Source organism: Nyctibius grandis, chromosome 3 (genome assembly GCF_013368605.1).
Source record: "Nyctibius grandis isolate bNycGra1 chromosome 3, bNycGra1.pri, whole genome shotgun sequence".
In the NCBI taxonomy this organism is placed as follows: Eukaryota; Metazoa; Chordata; class Aves; order Nyctibiiformes; family Nyctibiidae; genus Nyctibius; species Nyctibius grandis.
In genome coordinates this window covers 32,117,376-32,138,954 of record NC_090660.1, presented here as the reverse complement: position 1 = coordinate 32,138,954, position 21,579 = coordinate 32,117,376, and the positions used below count along the sequence as shown (strand labels likewise).

Below are 21,579 nucleotides of genomic sequence, written 5' to 3'. Positions count from 1 at the left end.
AGAAAATCTGTACTGATGCCTCAGTTTTGTTCTGGTGATATGCTGCTAAATATTTATCTTGAATAAAAGTTCAGCTGGTTTGCTCACATCATGTTCATTTTATGGTTTTACCCATAGCAGGATGGGGATCGAAACGTGATGCTCTGACTGCTTATCCTTTCTCTTGCTGCAGAAAGGAAAAGCTAAGGTCTGTAGGGATGTGAATGTCAGTGCGTTTAGAAATTGTAGTTAATTGGATCATTAAAAAAAAAAAAAAAAGAAAGAAAAAAAAGGGAGAAGAAGGTTTTGTTCTTTGTGTGTTTATATTTTATATTCTCATTATACTGCTGGAACCTTCCTTAAGTAAAGTACAGAATTTGTTTGAGGCAGTTCATCAGAGAACAAATCCTATGAGGAGTGGCTGAGGGAACTGGGATTGTTTAGCCTGGAGAAAAGGAGGCTGAGGGGGAGACCTTATCGCTCTCTACCAACTACCTGAAAGGAGGTTGTAGCGAGGAGGGTGTTGGTCTCTTTTCCCAACTAACAAGCGACAGGACAAGAGGAAACAGCCTCAAGTTGCGCCACGGGAGGTTTAGATTGGATATCAGGAAAAATTTCTTCACCGAAAGGGTTGTCAAGCATTGGAACAGGCTGCCCAGGGAAGCAGTTGAATGTGGTGGTGTGCTCCCCCCTCCAACCTGACCTTTATCTCCTGTAACCCTGCTCAAGCGATAACCACCAGTGGCAGTCGTAATGGATGTGTCTGGTTGTGATGGCTGCATCAGTCTCAAAGTGGATTCAGGGGAGACAGATAACAATACAATAGCCAAGGGCTAATTTGAGCTATGCACCCACCTAACCACAGTGCTGATCAATGTCTGACTCAAGCCAAATTTGGAAGAAACTAGCATCTGTGGTTGGTATGCAACTATGACTATGAGTCAATCATCTTACTCGCATAAATAGTGAGCAGCCCAAGAGCCCTTTGAGCTCTCCTGCAGGGCAGTGGGCTGCACAGCAGGATCTCCCCTTGAGTAGGGACGCCTCTCAAGGTTACTCCTCGAGGCTGGGAGTTTCCTTGCCACAAGAGATTCTCGATAAGTGATTAATAGCATGCTAAACTTTGAAATCTTAGCTAAGTGATATAAAGGATTGATTGCACATACATAATCCTTTAGACATAAACCATTTGCCGAGTCTTGGACTAGGATTGGATCCAGCTGCACCTAGACTCCTCTCTGAGAAGGAGTTCAGAAAGCAAGGGGGTCCTTTCTGAACCTCATGACTCAATGGGAGGATCTCCCTGACAGTTTTGTCTGACTCTGCCCTCCATGCAGTAAATCAAGTGCACCTTGCCATGGAATCTGGTTAAACCACTGTCACATTTACTATCAAACTTTGTTAAGTCACTGTTTTATATCAATAAACATATTGCTACTTCTCTCTAACGAGTGATCTGCGACATTGAGTCATCATCCATGGAGGTATTTAAAAGACATGTAGATGTGGCACTTAGGAACATGGTTTAGTGGTGGACTTAGACTTGGACTTTAGTGTTACGTTAACAGTTGGACTCGATCTTAAAAGTCTTTTCCAACCTAAATGATTCTATGATTCTTGCATTTCAAGACCAAGGTACATTGGTGAAAAGCATATGATCAACTTGGCCAAATGCTAGAACTGCCTTTTGTTTAAACAATATCCACTTATTTGTCATTTGTTCACTAGCCCTTCCCCTTTCAGCGGCTTTGACAGAATTTTTCTGTTAGAAAATATCTGATACTGCAAAATTTTTCTTGAAAATCAGTAGTGTGAAAATGAACTCTGTTCTGCCCATTCCAGAAGGAGAAAACATGTATGCTTGCTATCAGGTATAATATCTGTAGCAATTTTAACACAGATGCTTCTGTTCAGACTGCCTACACCTTTCCCCAAAATCCTCTACTAATAAAATATCATTTGCAGTGTCTTGCTTGAATACTTTTTTTAAATGTTAGTAATCCTTGATATAACTTGCGGAGGTTGACCAAGGCTTTTGTACCAGCTATTTGGTTATCCCAAATGAGGTCTTGAGGACTGTAATAGTAAGGTTGTATTAGAATAACCTAGATGCATATGTGAACTTGATGAGATGCACTCAAAAAAGAAATTATTAAAAGTCACAAGATAAATTTGTCTAATGATACATTCTTAGTTAATGTAAAACAAAGCACATAGCTGTTTGTTCTATGCTTGTGGTTAAAGACTAACAGCAGCAGAGGCTACTTGTTTGGATTCCTCTTCTGCTGCTACGTCATGGTGAACTTTTCATTTGGAACAACTCTAGCGCCTGCCATTTGAACTATTTTAATTGTGGTTCAGCAGCATACTGTCTTTTTAAGGAATGAAGCAACTTAAATATGTTCTAAAGTGCATGAGTGTAGCATAAGATGTAAGGGAAAAATACAAAATACAAAGCACAGCTCTGTTGTTTACAGATTGTTTTCCATAGCACCATATTTTTCAGCCTAGGGAAGTATGCCTCCAAGGGCATTTTGAATGGCAGCCTTTGAATGTGCTTTCATTTTAAGTAAATCAGTTTTCTTAAAGGCTCTCCAGCAAGCATTTGGAATGGATATTAGTGAAGTCTCCAGGTAATTTTGGTCTGCGGGAACAAAGTCTTTTACCTCTGTTAACCTCTGTATGGATTCCTCCAGAGAAACGTACTTCCTTTTTCTACTTTCTGCTCCAACAGCAAGGCCAGCTGTTTGGCAGCAAGGCTGGGCACTCAGCCAGAGCTCTACTTGATCTAGAAAAGGTTTTGTCTTTCCTAATGTATACTGTAAATATTTTGTTGTAGCAGATCTGATGTGAAACTTTCCTGGGTGATTGATGAGATCTGCCCTGAGACATCACAGACCATTTCTTTTTCCTTGTGGGTAACTGCAGATGTAATTTCTGTGAGACCAAAACATTTTGTCCATAATTCTTGCTGGGTTCCATGTGGCCCAAATGAGAGAGTTTAAAATGAATGAAAGAGTTTGAATCAGGCCCAGCAAAGAATTACGCCATGCAGTAAAAATGTCAAGAAATTGTTCTTAGCAGCTGTGCAGAAAGCTGAGGCAGAGCTGTCTATCCCATAAATGGCACAATGGAGGTCAAACCACTTCCACCCTGTCCCTATGCCAGAGCCATTGCTAGTAATGACAGATCGTTTCCAGGCCAGCACCAGGCAATAGGATCCTTACAGCCAGGCTAAGTAGCACATTATGCACTGTAAGAAACATATTACACTCAGGGCAGGGGAAGGATTTCCCTTGTCACAAGGATGCAGAAAGTGGAAAACAGCAGGAAGAAATACAGGGCAAAGGTAAAAGAGGCAGCTTCCACATCCTCAGAACAGCAGTTGTAGACAGATCCTCGTAGGTTTTACAGTCCAAGGGAAGACTCTGAAGCGGTCTGCACTTCACAGCCAAGAGTCAGCCATAGATTTATGCAATGGCACTCTTGAAGCATCCCACTGCATCATATGGGGTACAGACTGGTACTATGTATGGTTCTCATAGGTAAGTTAATGAAGAGAACGATCACGGGAGGGTCCCCACTAGAGGTGCAGAGAGACTGCTCAATCTATGCAAACAAGGAGCTAGAGGAGGATGACTGTGTCATGTAGGAATTGGCTGAGTCCCTGACACAGCATCCCATAAGAATACTAGTATCAGAAAGGGTCACCTCTGGACAGCACAACCTAGACCATGAACAAGGGAAAGAATCAACAGAAGCATTTTAAAAAAATGACAATAAAGTTGTCAGAGAAGCACTTTTCAACCAGTAAGTGATATATGTGCGCAGTCGGAAAACGTAGTAGCATGGCTTTATACTCAGAATCACTTCTGTGGAGTTGTCCGCACGGCCAGTCTGATTGAATTCCTCCTAACTCATGGTGGATGAACTGAGCAAATAAGAGGCAGAGACTGCACAAGAGTTATTAATTCAATACATTTTGTTCTGCAGTTTTCTCCCACCATGCAAGACTCAGTGGCAGCATGGACCTTAACTCTCCACACTGGTAGCCACATGGCTTAGCCGGGTGTCCTGGTTTGGCCCAAACCAGGCCAATTAGTCTTAGAGAAACCAAGGTCACTGCTAAATTCCTCACTGCTTATGAGTGAAGAGCCGAAGGGGGGTCGCACCTGCAGGGAGGAGTGGACGGGGCGGGTGACCCAGGATTGACCGGCAAGGTATTCCATCCCATACATGTCATTCTCACTTTCCTGTTTATCACTAACCCACTGCCTCCTGGAGGTGGGGCCCAGGAGGGAGGGGCCCTCCTGTCTCCCACTGATTGGTACCAGCTTTGCCAAATCTCCAGTTAAAAGCCTGCAGGTGTGATGGCAGGGGAGCTACTGCATTTTCCCCTCTGCCCGTGCTGGGGGGAGCTACTGCATTTTCCCCTCTGCCTGTGCTGGGGGGGAGCTACTGTATTTTCCCCTCTGCCCGTGCTGGGGGGAGCAACTCTGCCTGAGGAGGATTTCCAAGCTCTCAGTCTTGGTTTTGTATATATTTGTATATATTTGATTATTTCTATTATTATTGTTATTATATTCTTTTTCATTATTATAGTTTATTAAAACTGTTTTAACTTTCCAACCCATAAGTCTCTCTCCCTTTTCCCTTTCCCCTCGGGTGGGGGGGGCGGGAGGGTTAACAGAGAGCATCTGCCACAGGTTTAATAGCCAGCCCAGCTTTAAACCGTGACACCGGGTTCTGAGAATTTTGCACAATCCTAAAAAGCTTGAGGTTTACATTGTGTTAATGTCTGTCACTTCTGAGTACATACCCAAGAGATTATCTCCATCCAACAAAAACAGGTCTCATAAACCATGTCTGTCACCACCTCATGAGGAAACACCTGGGACAGATATCACCAGGCAACTCTGAATGAGAAAACAGCCACAGCCTGGTGATGCCACTAGGCAGCCCTAGAGCCACAAGCACATCTGTCTTGTGTCCAAATTAACTTGTTTCCAGTGAGAAGGAGGTCCATGCATCCTTTCCACCACACCAAAAGAAAAAGACGTCTGAGCAAGTTTTGTGTTTCCGCAAGCAGAACGAGTGCTCCATCTACCTGCTCCATGGCATCAGTCAATACCACACCACGAGCTCTCCCAGAGACTGCAAGAAAAGAGTATCCCATTGCAAGCTTCATCCAGCAGCAACTATGACAAAAAAACAAACAGCTTCTAGTTAGAGTTGTAGTACTGGAGGCCAGACTGTTAAAAGGCAGGCTCCTGGTTGCAGGGCAGTCAGACCTCTCACTCAGCTGGGAAGCACAAGAATCAGTCATCAGTCAACTGGATGCTGGGACTCAGCAGAGAGGATCATCAGTCTGTGAGGCCTCCCTGTGGCCTCACTGGAGGAGTCTGGAGCTGTTTCCAGCCTTCTGGATGCTTTGAGCCAATGGTGGTTTTGAGCATGGGAAAAAAATGATGCTGCCCCTTCATGAAGTTTCATGGGTACTTCACCTTGGCATGTGGCAGCAGGAATGGCAGCCTTCCTTTGCTCCAGCCCATGACCTGCCTGGAGGGGCAACAGCTATTCTCCTAGCTCAACCTAAGCACAGTTACTGCAGGCAACCAGAAATCCTGATCTATTTCAATGCTGACATTTCACTCCTCCTTCCTCATGCCTTTTCTGCCCTCACCACAGTAAATGAATGCTGTTTCTTCAATGTTACCTACATGTCCATAGAGTGCTCATCAGCCCAGGAGCTCAGAGGCATAGACTTACTGTGGAGCCGATGCCTGCTGAGACTGGACACTAATATCATGAACAGACTCCTTAACTCAGTTCACATGGCTGTGGAGTGGAGACTGCCATTGCAGATAACTATCATGTTCACTGCCGATACCCACAGACAGAAGATATAGGCACTGCCATCATAAGGGGGCTTTGGGATATTCAGGTATGTCCTGTTCATCTACAGTCTTCAGGATCCCAAAGGCATGCCTGTTGCACTGCATATGCATAAGGTCCCAACATGAAATGGTGCTGACAAACTGAAGAAGTCCTGGAGAAGTCCCAGCTGATCTCTGTCCACAGTCTGTCCATGCACTGGAAAGAACTGGTGGTGAGGCTGTTTATCATGTCTCAAGGGAGGCAGAGGAAGTTTGTAAAGTACTATATAGTTCCAGTATTGAGCTCAGGAGGATTTAGTGCAAGAAAGTTGGAATGTTGATAGGAAGTCTAGGGGAGAAGTGTCTGAATACTGTTCTGCTGGTCCCTGGCTGTGACTTTAGCTCCTTCAAAGAACAAATGGCAAATGTGTGTGCTGACAGATGAGTCAGCGCTCTGCCAGTTTTCCTGCTCCCCTGGCCAACACCCGCATCTGTCCACTCCACCTCCTTTGTTCTCCTTATTCCTAGGCCAGGTCTTTCTCTACATCAGATTAAATGTTCAGCTATGCTCTCTTACTGACTCACACTTTCCCCATCCTTGTTCCTATCTTCATTCTAAAGGATCTGCTAAACTGTATTATTCTTTCCTATTAGTCCCTATCTAATCTATCCTACAGCTGCTGCACATTAATGTTACCTAAAAATGCTGCCAAAAAATCTTGCTCTCCTTTGATCTTCTGTACTCCTCTGCTCACTTATCTATGGGCTGACGTGAATATGGCTCAGGTCAGCACTTTTATACTAGCATCAAGCTGTTTCTCTTCTGGAAATCTCCTTCCTGAGATGTCCAAGTGATATAGTTGTGGCTCAAGAACAGTTAAAAATAATAGCTTTGAAGGTAGAGATGCAGAACATAGACATACTTAAGGAGAGGGAGGTGCACTGCAACAGGGTGCAGTTTCTATTTAAAGAGCTAATGCATATAGGTATGTGCATGTGCTGCCTATAGATAAGGACCAGTGAGCAGGATGAACCAATGAAAAATACTTAGGCAGCTGACCATGCAAGATAATTTAGCTTCTAGAAATCTGTACAAGATCAAATATGGCTTTGATCTAGCTTGGAAGCTAATAAAAGTGGGCTACATCTTTCACCATGATAGCCTTGGCTGACATCCGAATTAACTTTTCTTTAATGCTTTCCACAGTCATTCTGCTCTGCATAAAGGATTCTTCCCAGTATAGTATAGAAGCAGCTGGTGCCCTATCTGGTGCCATGTTAACATGGCAGATGAGGGCTCCAGGACACATCCCCACTAAGCAAATTTTACATCAGCTCTCTCACAGCTTGTCCCATACATCTTAGCACTTTTTTATCCTGTTTTTTAAATTTTCTTGCTCTCCTCATCAGAAAGCTTACACTCAACAGATCTGAAGGAAAGCTTTTTTATTGTAATATTGTTCCTAGGAGGAATACATTAGTTACAGATTCTTTTCCTAGCAGAAGGTCTAGCCAGATCTACTTTTCCATTCCATTTTAGAGCATGTGAGACCATGCCGTGAATTGGGATCCCTTCCACTGGCCACGATTCACACAGCAGGTTCTGTATGCCCTCAGCTGTCCTCTACACAATGGCCTGGAAAATGACAACTTAAAGATGATCCTGGGACCTCCTAGATTGCAAACATGACTAAGGAAGGAATCTTGAACAGTTCCAGGAATTCGGTCCCTTGAACTTTCATGAGAGTCTCCTTAATGTGTTCCCTCAACCTGTCATTCAAAGGCAAGTGATCCTTCTTATAAAAGCAACTCTTCGCATGGTTCTGCATTAACCAGGACAGAAAGACAGAGCACCTGAATTCATACAATTCTTTAGTTCCCATTCAGAAAAATACTTTCAAGAGCTTTATAGATATATAACGTAAACTTCACTTGTTTATGATCTAACAGATCATTTTATACACCTAAAATTATTCTTAAAACCCTCTCTGTTCTTGTTATCACAATTTAATTTCCATGTCTAAACAAGCCTTTGAAGAAAGACTGTAAGATTTAATTCTCTTCAATTAGGTGTTAGTGCTGGCAGCATATTCTCTCTTAAGAAATCTGACAAGTCTTAAAAGCAGAAATTCCTAATCTCTGAGTCAAAAAAGAAGACTTCCAAAATCTGTAACCTTCCAAACTTCCTCTAGATGAGGAAAAGAAACAGAATGGAACACAAGAACAATTTAAAAAGTTTGCATAGACCATCCTTGAAACAGAACAATTAAATAATTATTTGTTTCATGTCATGTAAAACTGAAAAAAAAATGTTGTGTTAAGTATTTAATTGCTGTGTAATAAGCCAAGATAACTATTCATAATCAAGCAGCATTTTGGAAGTAATCCCTATTAGACACCCAAATATGTCAATGGAAATAGGACATGAGTATATCAAGGTGACACGTTTATCTTGCTCCTGTTGTAGTACTGCACATCTATACAAGGTACACAGTGATGAAAGGTCTCCAAAGACAGGGTTCCTGCAAGAAGCATTGACACACATCCAGCAATGTGAGGCAAGAATCACACTTGGCTGTCCTGGGGGCTGCTGCCCTGGCTGAAAGTGTAATTGAATGGCTTGTGAATCGCCTCCCATGCTTTCTCCATTTACCACCCAGCTATCTGATGTATCCAGCAGGAAAGTGTTTTCATGTGTATGAACACGCCTGGCTGGAAGCTGCAGCTGTTCAGCTGTTGATTTATCATCTGTTCAGCTTCTCTGACATGGGGCTGGCAACCCTCGCAAGAGTGGGGGAAGACGGAGTGGGAAGAGGAGACAGCTGGCGGTTGACAGCTGTTTCAGCCTCTGCACTTTAATTGGCTCAGAATATGTCTCAACACCCTAAAATTGGCTGACGCTCAGTGTTCATCAGAAGAGGACGTTGAGCCACGAAGAGAGGAAGGACTGAGCAAAGTGGAAGATTTAAGGAGAAAAAGATGACATGATTTTAGCCTGTTCAGGGTTACTCGTGCCAGGCCTTCCTTAATGGGAGACAGAAGCCATTTTGAAGGTAAAAGCCTGTGTTTCCAGAGGACAGATTACAAGTATGCCCTAAATCATGCCTTGTAAGAATCAGAAACTCCTGTTCTGCCTTTCCACTCATCTTCCCATGGTGATCAGCTCCGTTTGAAAGAGGAAAATTCTATCTCTGCTCTCCTGTCCAGGACTGTATTTACTGGGGAAAAAAGTGACAAGAGTGCAGCTAAGGAAACTGTCTCCCCTTTATCTGCTCCCCAACACTGTATCCTGGTGACTAGCACACTCTGAAGGTCATTTGTTAGAGATGCATCTCCTTGGCTGGACAGCCTTTCTCTCATGCTCCTATCCAGCTCAAGACCGTGTCATTTTCAGTTCTTTCCTCTTCCCGCCTTCAACAGACACACGACTGATCAGAAATGATGCTGAACCCTACTCTCTGTGCCTTCTCCATCCATCCTATGGGCTGCAAAGGCTGTGAAGAAGGAGATCAGAGCTGGTGAGCGTGAAGGAGGTGATGCATGAGAGGCTTGCAGCGAGATTGTGGGTGACCAGAATGAAGGTCATATGGGACAAAATCCTGCAGATGTCCTGGAGAGTATGAACTGTTGGAGAACCTGTTGGTTGCCTCTCAGCCACTGCGTTGCCCTGGTGGAATCACACCCGTGGCAATTCCCAGCTTCAGAGAACAGAACTAAGGTTGTGTCACACATGTTAAGGGAGAAGCCGCTGCCTGAGCATTCACACACCATTCAAGGAGTCGCACACACACCACCCACGCAGACTCACTCTCATGCGCTTCCTCTTCCCTCAAGCTCAACCCTAGGTTTCTCGGAGCAGAGTCTCAGATATTAAATCTTATACATAAAAATAATTTATTTGGATGGTACAGTGGAAAAACAGCTTGAGCTGAGTGCTTCCAGAGAGGGACCCCGAACAAAGAAATCCCTGGGCAATTATACCCTTACAATCTAAGTTCCCCTCCCCTCACGTGATGGTTCAGTCCAACAGTTATATTTAGGTTTCAGGTCTTCTTGTTCCTCATTGGGTCCTCTCTCTGTCTCCAGGCAGGCCGCTCCTTTTCAGGTCTCGAGGATGCAGCTTTTGCTGACAAATGTGGTTACTGTATCTTTCTGGTCTGCATTGGTTTTGAGCCCTTCTTCATGTAACTAAGTAAAAGTTCAGTGAAAGTTCAGCAGTATCTAGATTAAAGTTCACAACCTGCTGCCTAAGGCTTTAGCAAGACTTTCTACTAACGCTATACAATGGATTTCCGTTCGAGCTAGGAAGTGACTATTGTAACACACGGGTATGCTGTATTTGCACGTCATCATTTCCAGGGGTGTAAACTGAGCCATATTAAAGGTATGAGACACTATCTGCCTTTAACTGCATTAATGCGTTCAGAGGGTTCATTAAAAAAAAAATAGATTAATAGCAAGCATTGGGCAACACTGCTCTGTATATATCCCACTTAGGTATTCAACTCAATTGCCATTATTTACCAAAACATATGAACTATTCGCAGATTTGTAATTGCAGTCATCAAGACATCAAAGTCATCAACTACAAGGGTACCAAAGACTTCAGCGGTACCACTGTTGCCAAATGAAAAATGTATTTGGCTGAAGCTGAAACTGAAATACAATCTTCATCCAAGAGGGAGCTGTGGTTGTGTTTTCTGTGACAAGCAGACAGATTAAAACACTTTATAACAGATTAATTAAAGGACTTCAGAAGTAATGAGACTACATTTTTAGTCATTAGTTCTATAACTTCAAAGTTAACTACTACCTTAAAGAAACTGAAGTCATGAAAAAGAGCAGATACAAGGACGTTGTGTTATTGGCATGACAGGCAATGCTATTATGAGGCATTTTAATATGATGTTAATAACCTGAATCAAGCATTTGAACTTCACCACAGCAAACAAGGCATTGTGCCTCCTGAGATTAGGATCTTCTCAATATCTGGATCCTCACAAGTTCACCAGGGGAAGGAAGGAAGCTCTTTTGAAAATATAGCAAATTTTTCTGATGATCAAAACTATATTTGACTTTCAAACTTTCTGAGAGTCTTACCTTCAGTGAGTAGTTTCATTCAGTAAAGGACAACTGAATTAAAATCAACCAGTCTTTTTAAAAAATCAGTCCTTGCAAAGGAAGTTCTCACTTTAAGGAGACAAGATTAGAAACATGCTTTATTTAGATTTCTCAATGGAGATGCTAAAAACAGAGGAGAGTAAGAGCTGATGGTAGAAGATGATAATTTTTCTTGTCCTTGTGTCACAACAGGCCATTGGGTGTTATTTCTTCATATTATACACACTTACAGAGGAAACGTGTAACGTCTTCTTTTCTGCAGAGATATTTCAGTGACTTGCTGCAAGCTTTGTAGAATCATCATGGGATACATGAGTGAACTGGCGTGTTAACAAACCATTGCTTATAGATTTCTCACAGCAGACTTCCTTCTTGTCCGTGTTCTTAAAATGCAGATCCCTGAGTAGGTTGTGCCCAAACATTCCATCCCATGCCCACTATTACACTCTCATGGTATTTGCTGCCTTGACCCCACAGAAGGAACTGACAAAGCACCATTTTAGCTTCAGAGATTCTGTCTACGGGAATACAGTTTAAGTCAGTGAGAGGCAACCCCTTCGGAGAAGACTCTAGCTAGTTCAGGAAACAGCCTGGTGCCTTCCAAGACAGCGCTGGGATTGGTGAGAGTCTCAGGAATACTGTGTCTCTCCTCAATCAAAAGCTGCTTTTGAGTTATTGCCTCTTACAAGGCAGTGATCTCTACCAGCTAGACCTCAAAATGAAGTTGGAGATAATTTTAGCAAAGTGGGAAATCAGGCACTCTTCAAAGCACTGACTTTTAAAAGATGGCGGCAGGGCAGGGAAGGAAATAAAGAAAACAGGTCGTGAAACGGCAGAGCTTGGAATTGCTTCCATAAGATCAGTCCTAGTGTCTTTTTTTTTCCCCAAAAAACACTGACTTCTTTATTAAGATTTGTAACTCAGCAGCTTGAAGATGTGATCTTCACCTGTTGTCTGAAAAGTCAGAACATGGAACTAAAAAGGTTGAGATCTGGGCTCTATGGCCTCCTCAGCCTTCTCTGTACTTCAAAGTGGATCTACAAAGTAATCACTCTAACCACCAGCATACCACATCAGCTAGGCTTGCGGAAATACTGCCGATCCTTGCCTCTCCTTGCTGAACCTGGGCCATCCTAGAGGCAAGAATGCAAAGTATTCAGAGCTAAAAGAAGAAAGAGACAGTATAATTCTGTCGTTTATTTATTATTGCATTTATATAAGAACAGAATTGAGTGACCTGTTTATTTGTCTTCATTCAAGTTCAATTAAAAACAAACCAAAACAAAACAATCCAAAATCCTTTGGGAAGACAAACCATAAAACCAAGGACTGCTATCAGTAACTTAAGCGGCTGAAATCTGTGCTGAAGATCAGTATACCTAGTTGAGCATGCAAGTTAGAAGGGCGCTTTGGTTTCATCAGACGGAAATTCTGGTGAACGTGCTTTTATATGTGATAAGATTAATGGCTCTTTCATGTGGTTTGGTTTTGGTTAGTTTATTGTGTACTTTTATGCATAGTTTAGCTGTTATTCCTGAAAACAGACCTCTTTCTTAACAAAAACATATGAATGACTTGCTCTTTCTAAACGACTTCCAATAATAAACATTAGGCTGTCACCCTCAAATCAGTTTCTCTTGCTCTGAAGTCTAAGGGTATAGTTAGAGAATAGAGCTGCATCAAATACAACTTCCCTCTGCTAACAAATAACATCTCATTATCTCATCCTCTCTCCACCCCCTCCTTAATGCCAGCTCTGATCACAAAGTAAGCTCATTTAAAATGAACTGCTGAAAACGATTACTTTTCTTCCTAGTGCAGTTTTCTGCTGAATTAAGACGTTAAATTGGCTCACTGATCAGTATCAGGGCTTGTGCAAGGGAGCAGCGAAAGGGAGTAGAAGGATTGCAGAGAGTGGGACCTCTCCTTTTCTCCTCTTCTGTGGCAGTAAGTTGTTAGATCACCTAAGATGCACCACACAACTGCATTGGAGGGCGTTGTAACTGGGATTTTCTGATAGTAGTTGTCATTATGCATCTACAACCCTTCTCTCTGCTGTTCTGCAGTCAGGTAAGGGCTGTATCCAACTGACTGGTGATTCCTGGACCACTGGAGACTCTGGGGGTACCCCGGGGAGAGGTCATTTGATCCATATGCATGCTGAAGCTGCTCAAGGAAAAGGCCAAATCACTGTATTAGAAAATGCAGAGTTATGAACATAATTCTGGAAGGCTGGCTGTTAAAGCCGATCTTTAGACCACAAAAGAAACACAGCGTATCTGCATTTGATCCTACCCCAACAGCCTTATACATTTTACCCAGTGATCACTGCACGAGACCCATCCAGTACAGAGACACCCGCTGAACACGCACTGACGCCCTGAGACTCAAGACCAATAAAAAACTAAGTATCCAGTGGAAATGTAGTACCTCACAGTGCTCTTTCTTGGTGCTAGAAAGACAAGTAGGAGACCCTCCCCTTGCTTATGAACTATGTGCTTCTGTCTGTACGCACAGTCCGTCCGCTTCTGAGCCTCCCCTTTCCTCCGGGGGGTCTGCACAGCCCTACTCAGCCCCCGCCATCCCCGACCATCCAGCCCCGCTAGAAACAGGTCTGCCTGTACTCGCGTTTCATCTCCATTACCACTCATAATTCACCCTTTTGTTTCCGTAGGCACAGGGCTACACCTCTCCACAGGGATGAGCCCCGGCGCGGAGGGAGATAACGCGCTGCCTGTGGAAAACCGCCGCTGGGCCGCGGCCGGCTGCTACCCCGCACCGCGGCTGCTCCAGCTGCGAACGGCTGCGGCCTCGCACCGGCTCCCAACAGCAGGGGCCAAGCTCGTAGCGTTACCCCTCTGCTCCCTGCCCTACAGCGCCTGCACCCCACACCGACCGCCAAGTACAGCCGGGGGGGCGAAGAAGGGCCGCTCCGCGCAGGCGCGGTGGGAGCCGAACCCCCGCCTCCCGCCCGAGGGCTTCCGAACCCTTCCGACGTCCCCCGGCCGCGCATGCGCGCGAGGTCGAGCGCGCCGGGACGCCTCCGCAAACGTCCTTCTCCCTCCCCCTTCCCACGAGTCTCGGCGGAGCTGGCCCCGCCCCCCGGGGCGGCCAGCGCGCATGTGCGGTTGCCAGGGCGGCCGTCTCCAGTGAAGGTTTAAAATCTGCGGGGCATGCGCAGTGCTGGTTCTGGCCCTGGCGAGGGGGACGCCACATTGGAACGGCGAGGGGAGCGCTCCGGGCAGCGCCGGGCCGGGTACAGTTTGCGCCGCCTCCGCTCCTCCCGAGCCGCGCTCGCCTTGCCTCGCCCGGCTCTGCCCCCCCGCCTCCGGCCGCCCTCCCTTCCTTCCTCCCTTCCCTCCTCCCCGCGACACATGCCGCTGCTCCCGGCCCGTGTCTAGCGCCGCTGCCGGGCCCGGCGCGCTGAGGCGAGGGAGTGTGCGGCGGGCGGTGAGCGGGCGGCGGCGCGGCGCTCTGGCCGGGCCGTGAGGGTCGGAGGCGGGCGGGTGTGGATGGATCCCCGCGTGGCCTGGATCCAGCCCGAGCAGAAAGGCCCCGCGAATGCGCTGTGGATGCAGATCTGGGAGACCTCGCAGGGCGTGGGGGGCCGGGGCGGCGCCAGCTTCCCGCACTACCTCTGCCTTAACTCCCCGGCGCTGGACTCCGCCGCCGCCGCGTCCCCGCCCCGCGGCCACAGCTGCGTGCGGCTCGGGGCGCCCGGCGGCGGCGCCTGCTGCTCCTCGTCCTCGCCGCCTTCGCCTTCGCCTTCCCCTCCGGCCCTGCTGACCGGACTGGTTCCCGCTGCCACCGCCGGCCCCGCGGCGGTGAACGGCGGCGTCAGCGGCGAGGGAGGGCGGCGGCTGCAGAAGTCGCCTTCCGTGTCTTCCTCGTCCTCCTGCTCGTCAGTGGAGTCCGGCACCGAGAGCCCCGGCTTCTCTTCCTCGGGATCGTGCAGCGGCGGCGGAGGCGGCGGCTCCTCCTCTTCCTCCTGCGGCCCCCGGGCGGCGGCGGTGGCTCCTCCCGGGCTGCTGGGCAGCGGGGCCGGACCCGGGGAGTTTTTTAATTTCCACGAGAACAAAGTGAATGGTGTGAACGGGCACCACCAGCCCCCGCACCTGGCGCGCAGCCCCCACCCGCCGCCGCCGGCGTCTCCCCAGCAGCACCAGTACCACCCGGGCCGTAGGAAACGAGAGAATAAAGCCAGCACCTATGGGATGAATTACCTGCTCTCCGGCAGCCGTGGCGTCGCCATCAACAACTCCCCCCACCAGCAGCGGCAGCCGCCTCAGCCAGCACTGCAGAGCCCCGGCACACCCTGGAAGACCAGGAAATACAGCCCGGGCGTGCAGGGGTGAGCAGCCGGGGCTCCTGGGGCTGCTGCAGCCCGAGAGGAAAGGGGGACCTTGGCAGCCTCTCCTGCGGCCCCTCCGGGCACGGGGGCGGGGGCGGTTGGGGTCACACAAACTCCTCTGGAGCCGGCTGCGGTAGTGAGGTCAATGGTAGGGGATGGCGGGGTACAAAACCGTGTTTTTTTCATAAATCACTTTGGTATGTGCCGGCTGGGTGGCTCCTGGCTGAAGCAGCGATGCAGGCAGGGCCTGGGAACCCATAGATGCAGGGAGTTAGGCCTTGCCTTGTAGTAGGGTGAGAGGTGAAGATGTCAGACCACAATCAAACGGCACCTACAATAGTTAAAGCAAAGATGGGTGGGGGATGCACGTCAGCCTCCTAGGGGTCAGTTCAGATTGTAAGGGGTAAGTGGAAGGCTTCAGAGGAGCTCAAGGAAGACCCTTGAACTAATTTTTAAAATGCCTCTGCTTAGGCTGTAGCAGACTGGTTATTTTCGGGAGTGTTAGGAACATCAATTTAAAGGGAAGTGCCCAATTGTGGCTGAAATAAACGTGAACGTCAAGGTGGTCTTAGCAAATTTTTGAGGGAAATATTCTATCTCTAGAATAGATCGAGCCAGCCAATATCTGAACTGAAGTTTTGGCTTTCTAAAGAGAAACTTTTATGAAACTTATCCTATTCTGTGGCCACTATTTTCTCATATAAATGGATAGTTAGTAAGGATGAGTATTCAGTTTGTTCCGATTGGCGTGTAGAAGGGCCTAAACTTGAACAAAACACCTCTGGGGTGTTTCATGAGGTTCCTGTATTTCAGCTGTCAAATTTCAGTCAGTCAAGGGGAAACGTTGCTTTCTAATGTTATTTTATTCATGGAAAAAGTGTTAGCTGCATTGATTGACCATAGCAGATTTCTGATGTCATTTCAAAAATAGTTTCTTGGAACTCCTAAAATCCAAGACGCTTGCATGCCCATGGAGTAAAGACACTGCGTATTTCTAGAGGGAAATAGGTAAAGATAACAGGGTACACTTTCAGAGCTGCAGAAATTTAAGTGAGAGATTTAACTTAAGGTCAGTGTCTTCCTTTTCTTTTTTGTGTGGTACTGTCAGTCATTGAGTGTGTTAAAGTTATCTAGAAGTATTAAAAGATATTTTTAAAGTTCTGTTTTTGCAAACCATAGCCTCTCCTGGGGAGGACAAGACTTGTGACTACTGCCTTTTAATTCCAAACTGGCACTGGAAATGAAGATTGCTTACAGGAAGCTAAGATTTGGATGTTTAAGAGGTGTCATATGCTTGGAGCTTTGGGTCCTGTACTGATAAGATGTATGTCTAAAACTCTGATATCTTAAAAATAGTCTGAATTTCTTTGATTTATTTGCATAGAGATGCAGTAGAACACTGAGTTAATATTTTAACTTATCTGTGTAAGACAAGTCAGTGTCACTGAGGCAGGTCTCCAGGCAGGCGGATGATGGAGTTGCCTGAGGTCACCCAGCAGGTCTATGGCAAACCTGGGTATCAAATCCAGGCACTGCAGGTTCTGTCCTCTAGTTCTTAGGCAGCACCACCTATGCCAATCACATATCCTTATCATTCATCTTCTGCCTTTTGTTTTCTGTTGGCTTTCCTTTAATAAAGGTTATGCCACTTTTCAACTATAAGTTTGTAGAGAATCCATACACAAGAAAATTGTTTAGCCAAGCTTCAGTTTCACTATTCAGTTCTATAATACAAGTTTTTCTTTTGCTGATGAGTTAATGAGAAGTTCTTGGCTAAGTATCTTTGAAAGTGGAAGCTGTGTTTCCTGATCTTCTGTCAAGGATCTGTATTACTACAGTAAGACCCGATGCTAGGGGTGGGACACCGGTATCTACAGCATGTGTGATCCCATAGTTCCAGACTGTCTCATGATTAATTTGTCAAATCATTAAGCTTCACAAAACTGTACAAATGTCATAGCTTTCCTTAGAGTAGCAGGGAACTAGTGCTGAAGGAGAGCGTGGAAGTTGAGACCATAGACTTAAATACGAGAAGCAGTTTCTGCCTTAAGCTTTGACTTCTGTTACCCAAGGTGAATCTTGGACAAGTGTGTATTCTAAAACAATTTTCTGTTTGGTGTTAGAAATTTTTTTATGAAGTACTTACATGATTGAAATAACAAAAATATTGTCACTGATGGAGTGGCTTTAGATGTCTGTCTTCTGCAGTAGTTCCTGGCTACTGGTGAGTTTAACTTCATTTTCCTGAGGCCAGGCTGGTGTATTATTTGGCTCTTCAAATTAAAATGCACTGAAAAGACTGGGTTGGGAACAGAACCCTACAGAAGTTTCTTCTGGATCCTTTATGTTCCTGATTTGTTGCCTGGTATTACTTGGAACTGCCAGCCTGGTCCTGAAGCATCACTTCCATAACTGTGATGGTCGATTGACAGAGCATGTTCAGTGGTGTTAGACTGGTGTATGCAACTGTCAGAAAATGGGATCCTTACAATCTGCAGTTGCGGTCTGTTTTGGACATAGATTAGAGGAAGGAGGACTTGATCATTGATGTGCTTGTGCTCATATTATATGTGAATGTTAGAGCTTCCTCTGCCATGAATGTTCTCTGCAGAATGTTTTTCTATAACACACCGAAATTTGCAAGTGATGTGGAGTAGATCACAGTGTTAATGTAGTGTGTTTGGTAACAGGCTAAGAAGGGTAATCTCTGTTTGCCCTCTCCTAGGCTGCAGTAGTACTTTTGATGAAATGCCTGCTTGCTTTGAAATGGTACTGTGCTCTCTCCGCTTTCTCGTTCAGAGCTGGAGATGGTCTCTAGCAGTGCAAGTTGTCACCATTTTTTTCAAATGGATCATATTCAGTGGCTTTGTGATGGTAGGTGTGGTGATGTTTAGGAATGCTTTATATAGTAAAGGCTGTGTTTTGCTCTGGTTTATGTACAGCATTCCTTTCTTCCCGTGGACTCACACCTATTGCTTTTACCACCTTCTGACAGTAGCATGCCAATCTTTGTGTTGTAAAGGAAATTCTCCCTCTCATAAAACACAAGTGTGAATACCCATGCTTGATTAGATTTCATTCTAAAGCATGCCCTAAATTGACCTGTGTCATATTTTTCCAGATTTTTGGAAGGTAAGGAGTGAGGTGAATGAACCATATGTATTCCAATGCTTCAACAGAGTGATTAATATAGCAATAGTATAAATTCGTAAATGCCTGGGTTTAGGTTAGGAGTAGAGCACAGCAGAGATGACAAAATAATTGGTTTCAGATGTGATGCAGATAAGTGTCCTTTAATATTATGAGGTTAGATCAAGCTGTTGTGACTGATGTTCAGAACTATGTGTGGTTTCTTGCTATTGTAAAGTATCCTCTCGAGTGGTTTTAAAGTACATCTAGCATCTTAGGTTCTGCTGCCTTTGTACATCAAAGTAATGCCTTCTGTTTCTGTAAAGTCAGGATTTTAAATATATCTGACTAAGCATCCAGAGAGTTTAAAAGTGCTGGAATTTTATTTCAAAATATGGAATCAAGCTATTCTAAACTTTTTCCTGAGGACTCTACTGCTAGATTTGCATTGCTTGGGTACACAGCTAGTAGGGCACTTTCTCTTAAAATGTAGCTAATAGCTTATGAATTGTATAAAATCATATCTGATTTAATTATTCTGCTTCTTAATACTAATTTAACAAAGTAAGTAAAGAACTAAGGTGTTTTTAACAATATGAACCTGTTCTGCTTAATACTTCCAACTAAGTTTTCGGATTAATTGTAGATGTTGAAAGATATTAGTGCTGAAAAACCTGGCATATCTGCTTGGTACGTTACAGTGCTGTGTAGAAACAATGGAACTGGCTTGTTGGGGATTAGTGTGGATACCAGAAGAGTTATGATACTTTGGAATGGTGCTCTGCCTGCACTAATTAGCGTTGCGTAGCATCTAACGTTTTACTGAATTAATTTTTTCTCTTCCATATCTGTTGTCTTTAACCATCTCTTGATAATGACACAAAAGTTCTGTTGTAGAGCACAAGAGCACAAACACCTCCACATTTGGTTAGGCTGAAGGAGGATTCAGGCCAGCATCGTCTGGTGACCATAGTAGCTAGCTGGGGAGAGTTCTCATAAGCAAGGTAAGCTTATGATGATGCTTCCCCAGAAGACTTGCTTCAATGTTCACCAGTTTGCAGCTGAAGGATACTATGTACCAAAAGTGATGTCCAGAGATTCATTTCTGTAGCTACTCAGATGTGGTGGTGTTACTATATACTAAGTCTATATTACATTTTGTTTATTTCTGCACCGGTATGCTGGAGTGTTTCTAATTCCAGTTGTACTGGGTTTTTTGCTTTTATGATGTATTGCTGAACTTTGGCGACCAAGATAAATTCAATTACTGGGTTTTGTGCAATGCACTGTTAAAAATGCATTGCATTCAGAACCTTCCATAGCTCTAGTTCCATATTTGTCAGCCCTTGCTTCTTATTATGCTGCTGTCGGAGGTGGACAATGCAAATTAATGTGTAGGGATGCCACAGTCAGCCCCTTTTGCAAATTCTATTTTCTTGTACTGTGGCTGAGCTGAAAAAAGGCAGACTTTGGGAACTCTGTGAAGCCTTTACTGTCTGCACTGGGGTGTCCAACACTTGTTAGGGCTTTAAGCGATTTCCAAGGGTGTTATTCTAATTCCTCCATGTCCTTAACAGTGCTATTTTTTTCTAATACCTTCTAATAAAGAATCAACGCAGTGGGCTATGCTTCATCTGTTGAATCATTAGTGTCTGTTTAGGTAGATAACTGTAGTGAAGGTCTTAATGTAAGAGGCAGGCAGTGCTGGCAATGTACACTGGATTCTTGTTTCATCTGGCTTTAGGATCAGGACAGAACTAGAGGGTATATACTGTAGTATGCAAGGAGGAGCGTGGGAGTAGTTGCCTGTTAGTCATAGCAAATGTCCAGAGAGAGACTTGAGAGAACATTGGGATGTGGTTGAACAGATTGTTTCCATGCCTAAAGGTTGTTACGCAGCAGAGTTCAAGGGTAGCTGCTGGATGAATTGTCAAAAGAACAGAACACCTCTTGACTAAGTTGACTAGAGTAGGCTCAAAGTTTCCTTGTAAAGTGGGTGCCTGGCATGTAGAGTTAGAGACTGATGGTTTTGATAATGGAACGAAAGGAATATTTTGGCAGCAGTAGACTTGAGAGAGAACGTAGTACTAGAGGTCAGAAATGCTGAGCTACAGTAGTAAAATGTGAGAAGGCTTTGCATGACAGGTGCTCACATCTGTGTGTAAAGGAGAATGGGACATGTATGGGGCAGTTTAATCCTGGCATCAGGTTCATGATGCTTTTCACAGTTGTTAGGCTTTGGCAGTAGAGATAATTGGCACTAAGAACATAAACAGCTGTACCGGCTGAGACCATTAGAGGCCAATGCCAAATGTTGGGAGAATATGTCAACATGAGCCTGTGGTGATATTGCCTGGAATAATCTTTCAGATTGCAGTGGTCTGTGGTTCTCGGACTACCTGGGCCACCGACAGTGCATTGTTAAGCTTATTGTGGATTTTATGTATGAATTTGTCTTGTATCATCTTGATCTGGTATGAGCTTCTGGGTTCAGCAGTGTCCTGTGGCAAAGTGTTCCCCAGTTAAGCTATGCATTATGTAAAGATCCAGGTTTTTTTGTCCTGAGGCTGTCACTAGGGTTATAGTTTCTACCAGGCGCAGGTTTATGCATTAATGAGGCAGTCCGTAAGTGCTCTTTGCAGCTCACTTGAAAGAGGCAAGGGAACAGTTGAATCACTTGACAGTTGTCTTGTTTTCTAGTCTATTCAATCATTCCTTCTATTGAAGCTATTTCCTGCCTCTAGATGTTTGTCACCTCTGTATGCTTTACAGTTCTGTTGTACCTTTGGGACTCAGAAAGAACAGACCCGTGTGTGATAGTGCTACAGTATTTCTGCATCTTGGGCTATCTTGTTCTATCTTGTATTTTGTTTCCTGATTACTAACATGGGACTTGCCTGTTCTTTTTGGCTACTGAGTATTGAACAGACCTTTTAACAGACTTCTTATTTCAAGATCTTGATTCGCAGTGTTTAGAGCCTGTGCAGAGCCCCTCATTGCATCTTTGTAAAGATAGAATCTTCTCATATGCCTCTGTTGTGCTTACATTTTATCCTATCTCAAATTCTGCCTGCTACTTCATTGTGCAGTCTGTATTTTAATAGCCATCTGCAGTTCTTGAGC

The 21,579-nt window shown here is 44.8% G+C and overlaps 1 protein-coding gene across 3 annotated transcripts in view; it reads left to right on the top strand.

Moving 5' to 3' along the window:
- The first annotated feature begins 14,182 nt into the window (after window positions 1–14,182).
- TENT4A (terminal nucleotidyltransferase 4A) overlaps window positions 14,183–21,579 on the top strand; it is a 68,095-nt gene continuing 60,698 nt past the window's right edge. For all 3 annotated transcript variants that reach the window (XM_068396143.1, XM_068396141.1, XM_068396142.1), the window contains exon 1: window positions 14,183–15,327. In XM_068396143.1, coding sequence (XP_068252244.1) covers window positions 14,489–15,327 — 839 coding nt within the window. In that variant the 5' untranslated portion in view covers window positions 14,183–14,488. The remainder of the gene's footprint in view (window positions 15,328–21,579) is intronic.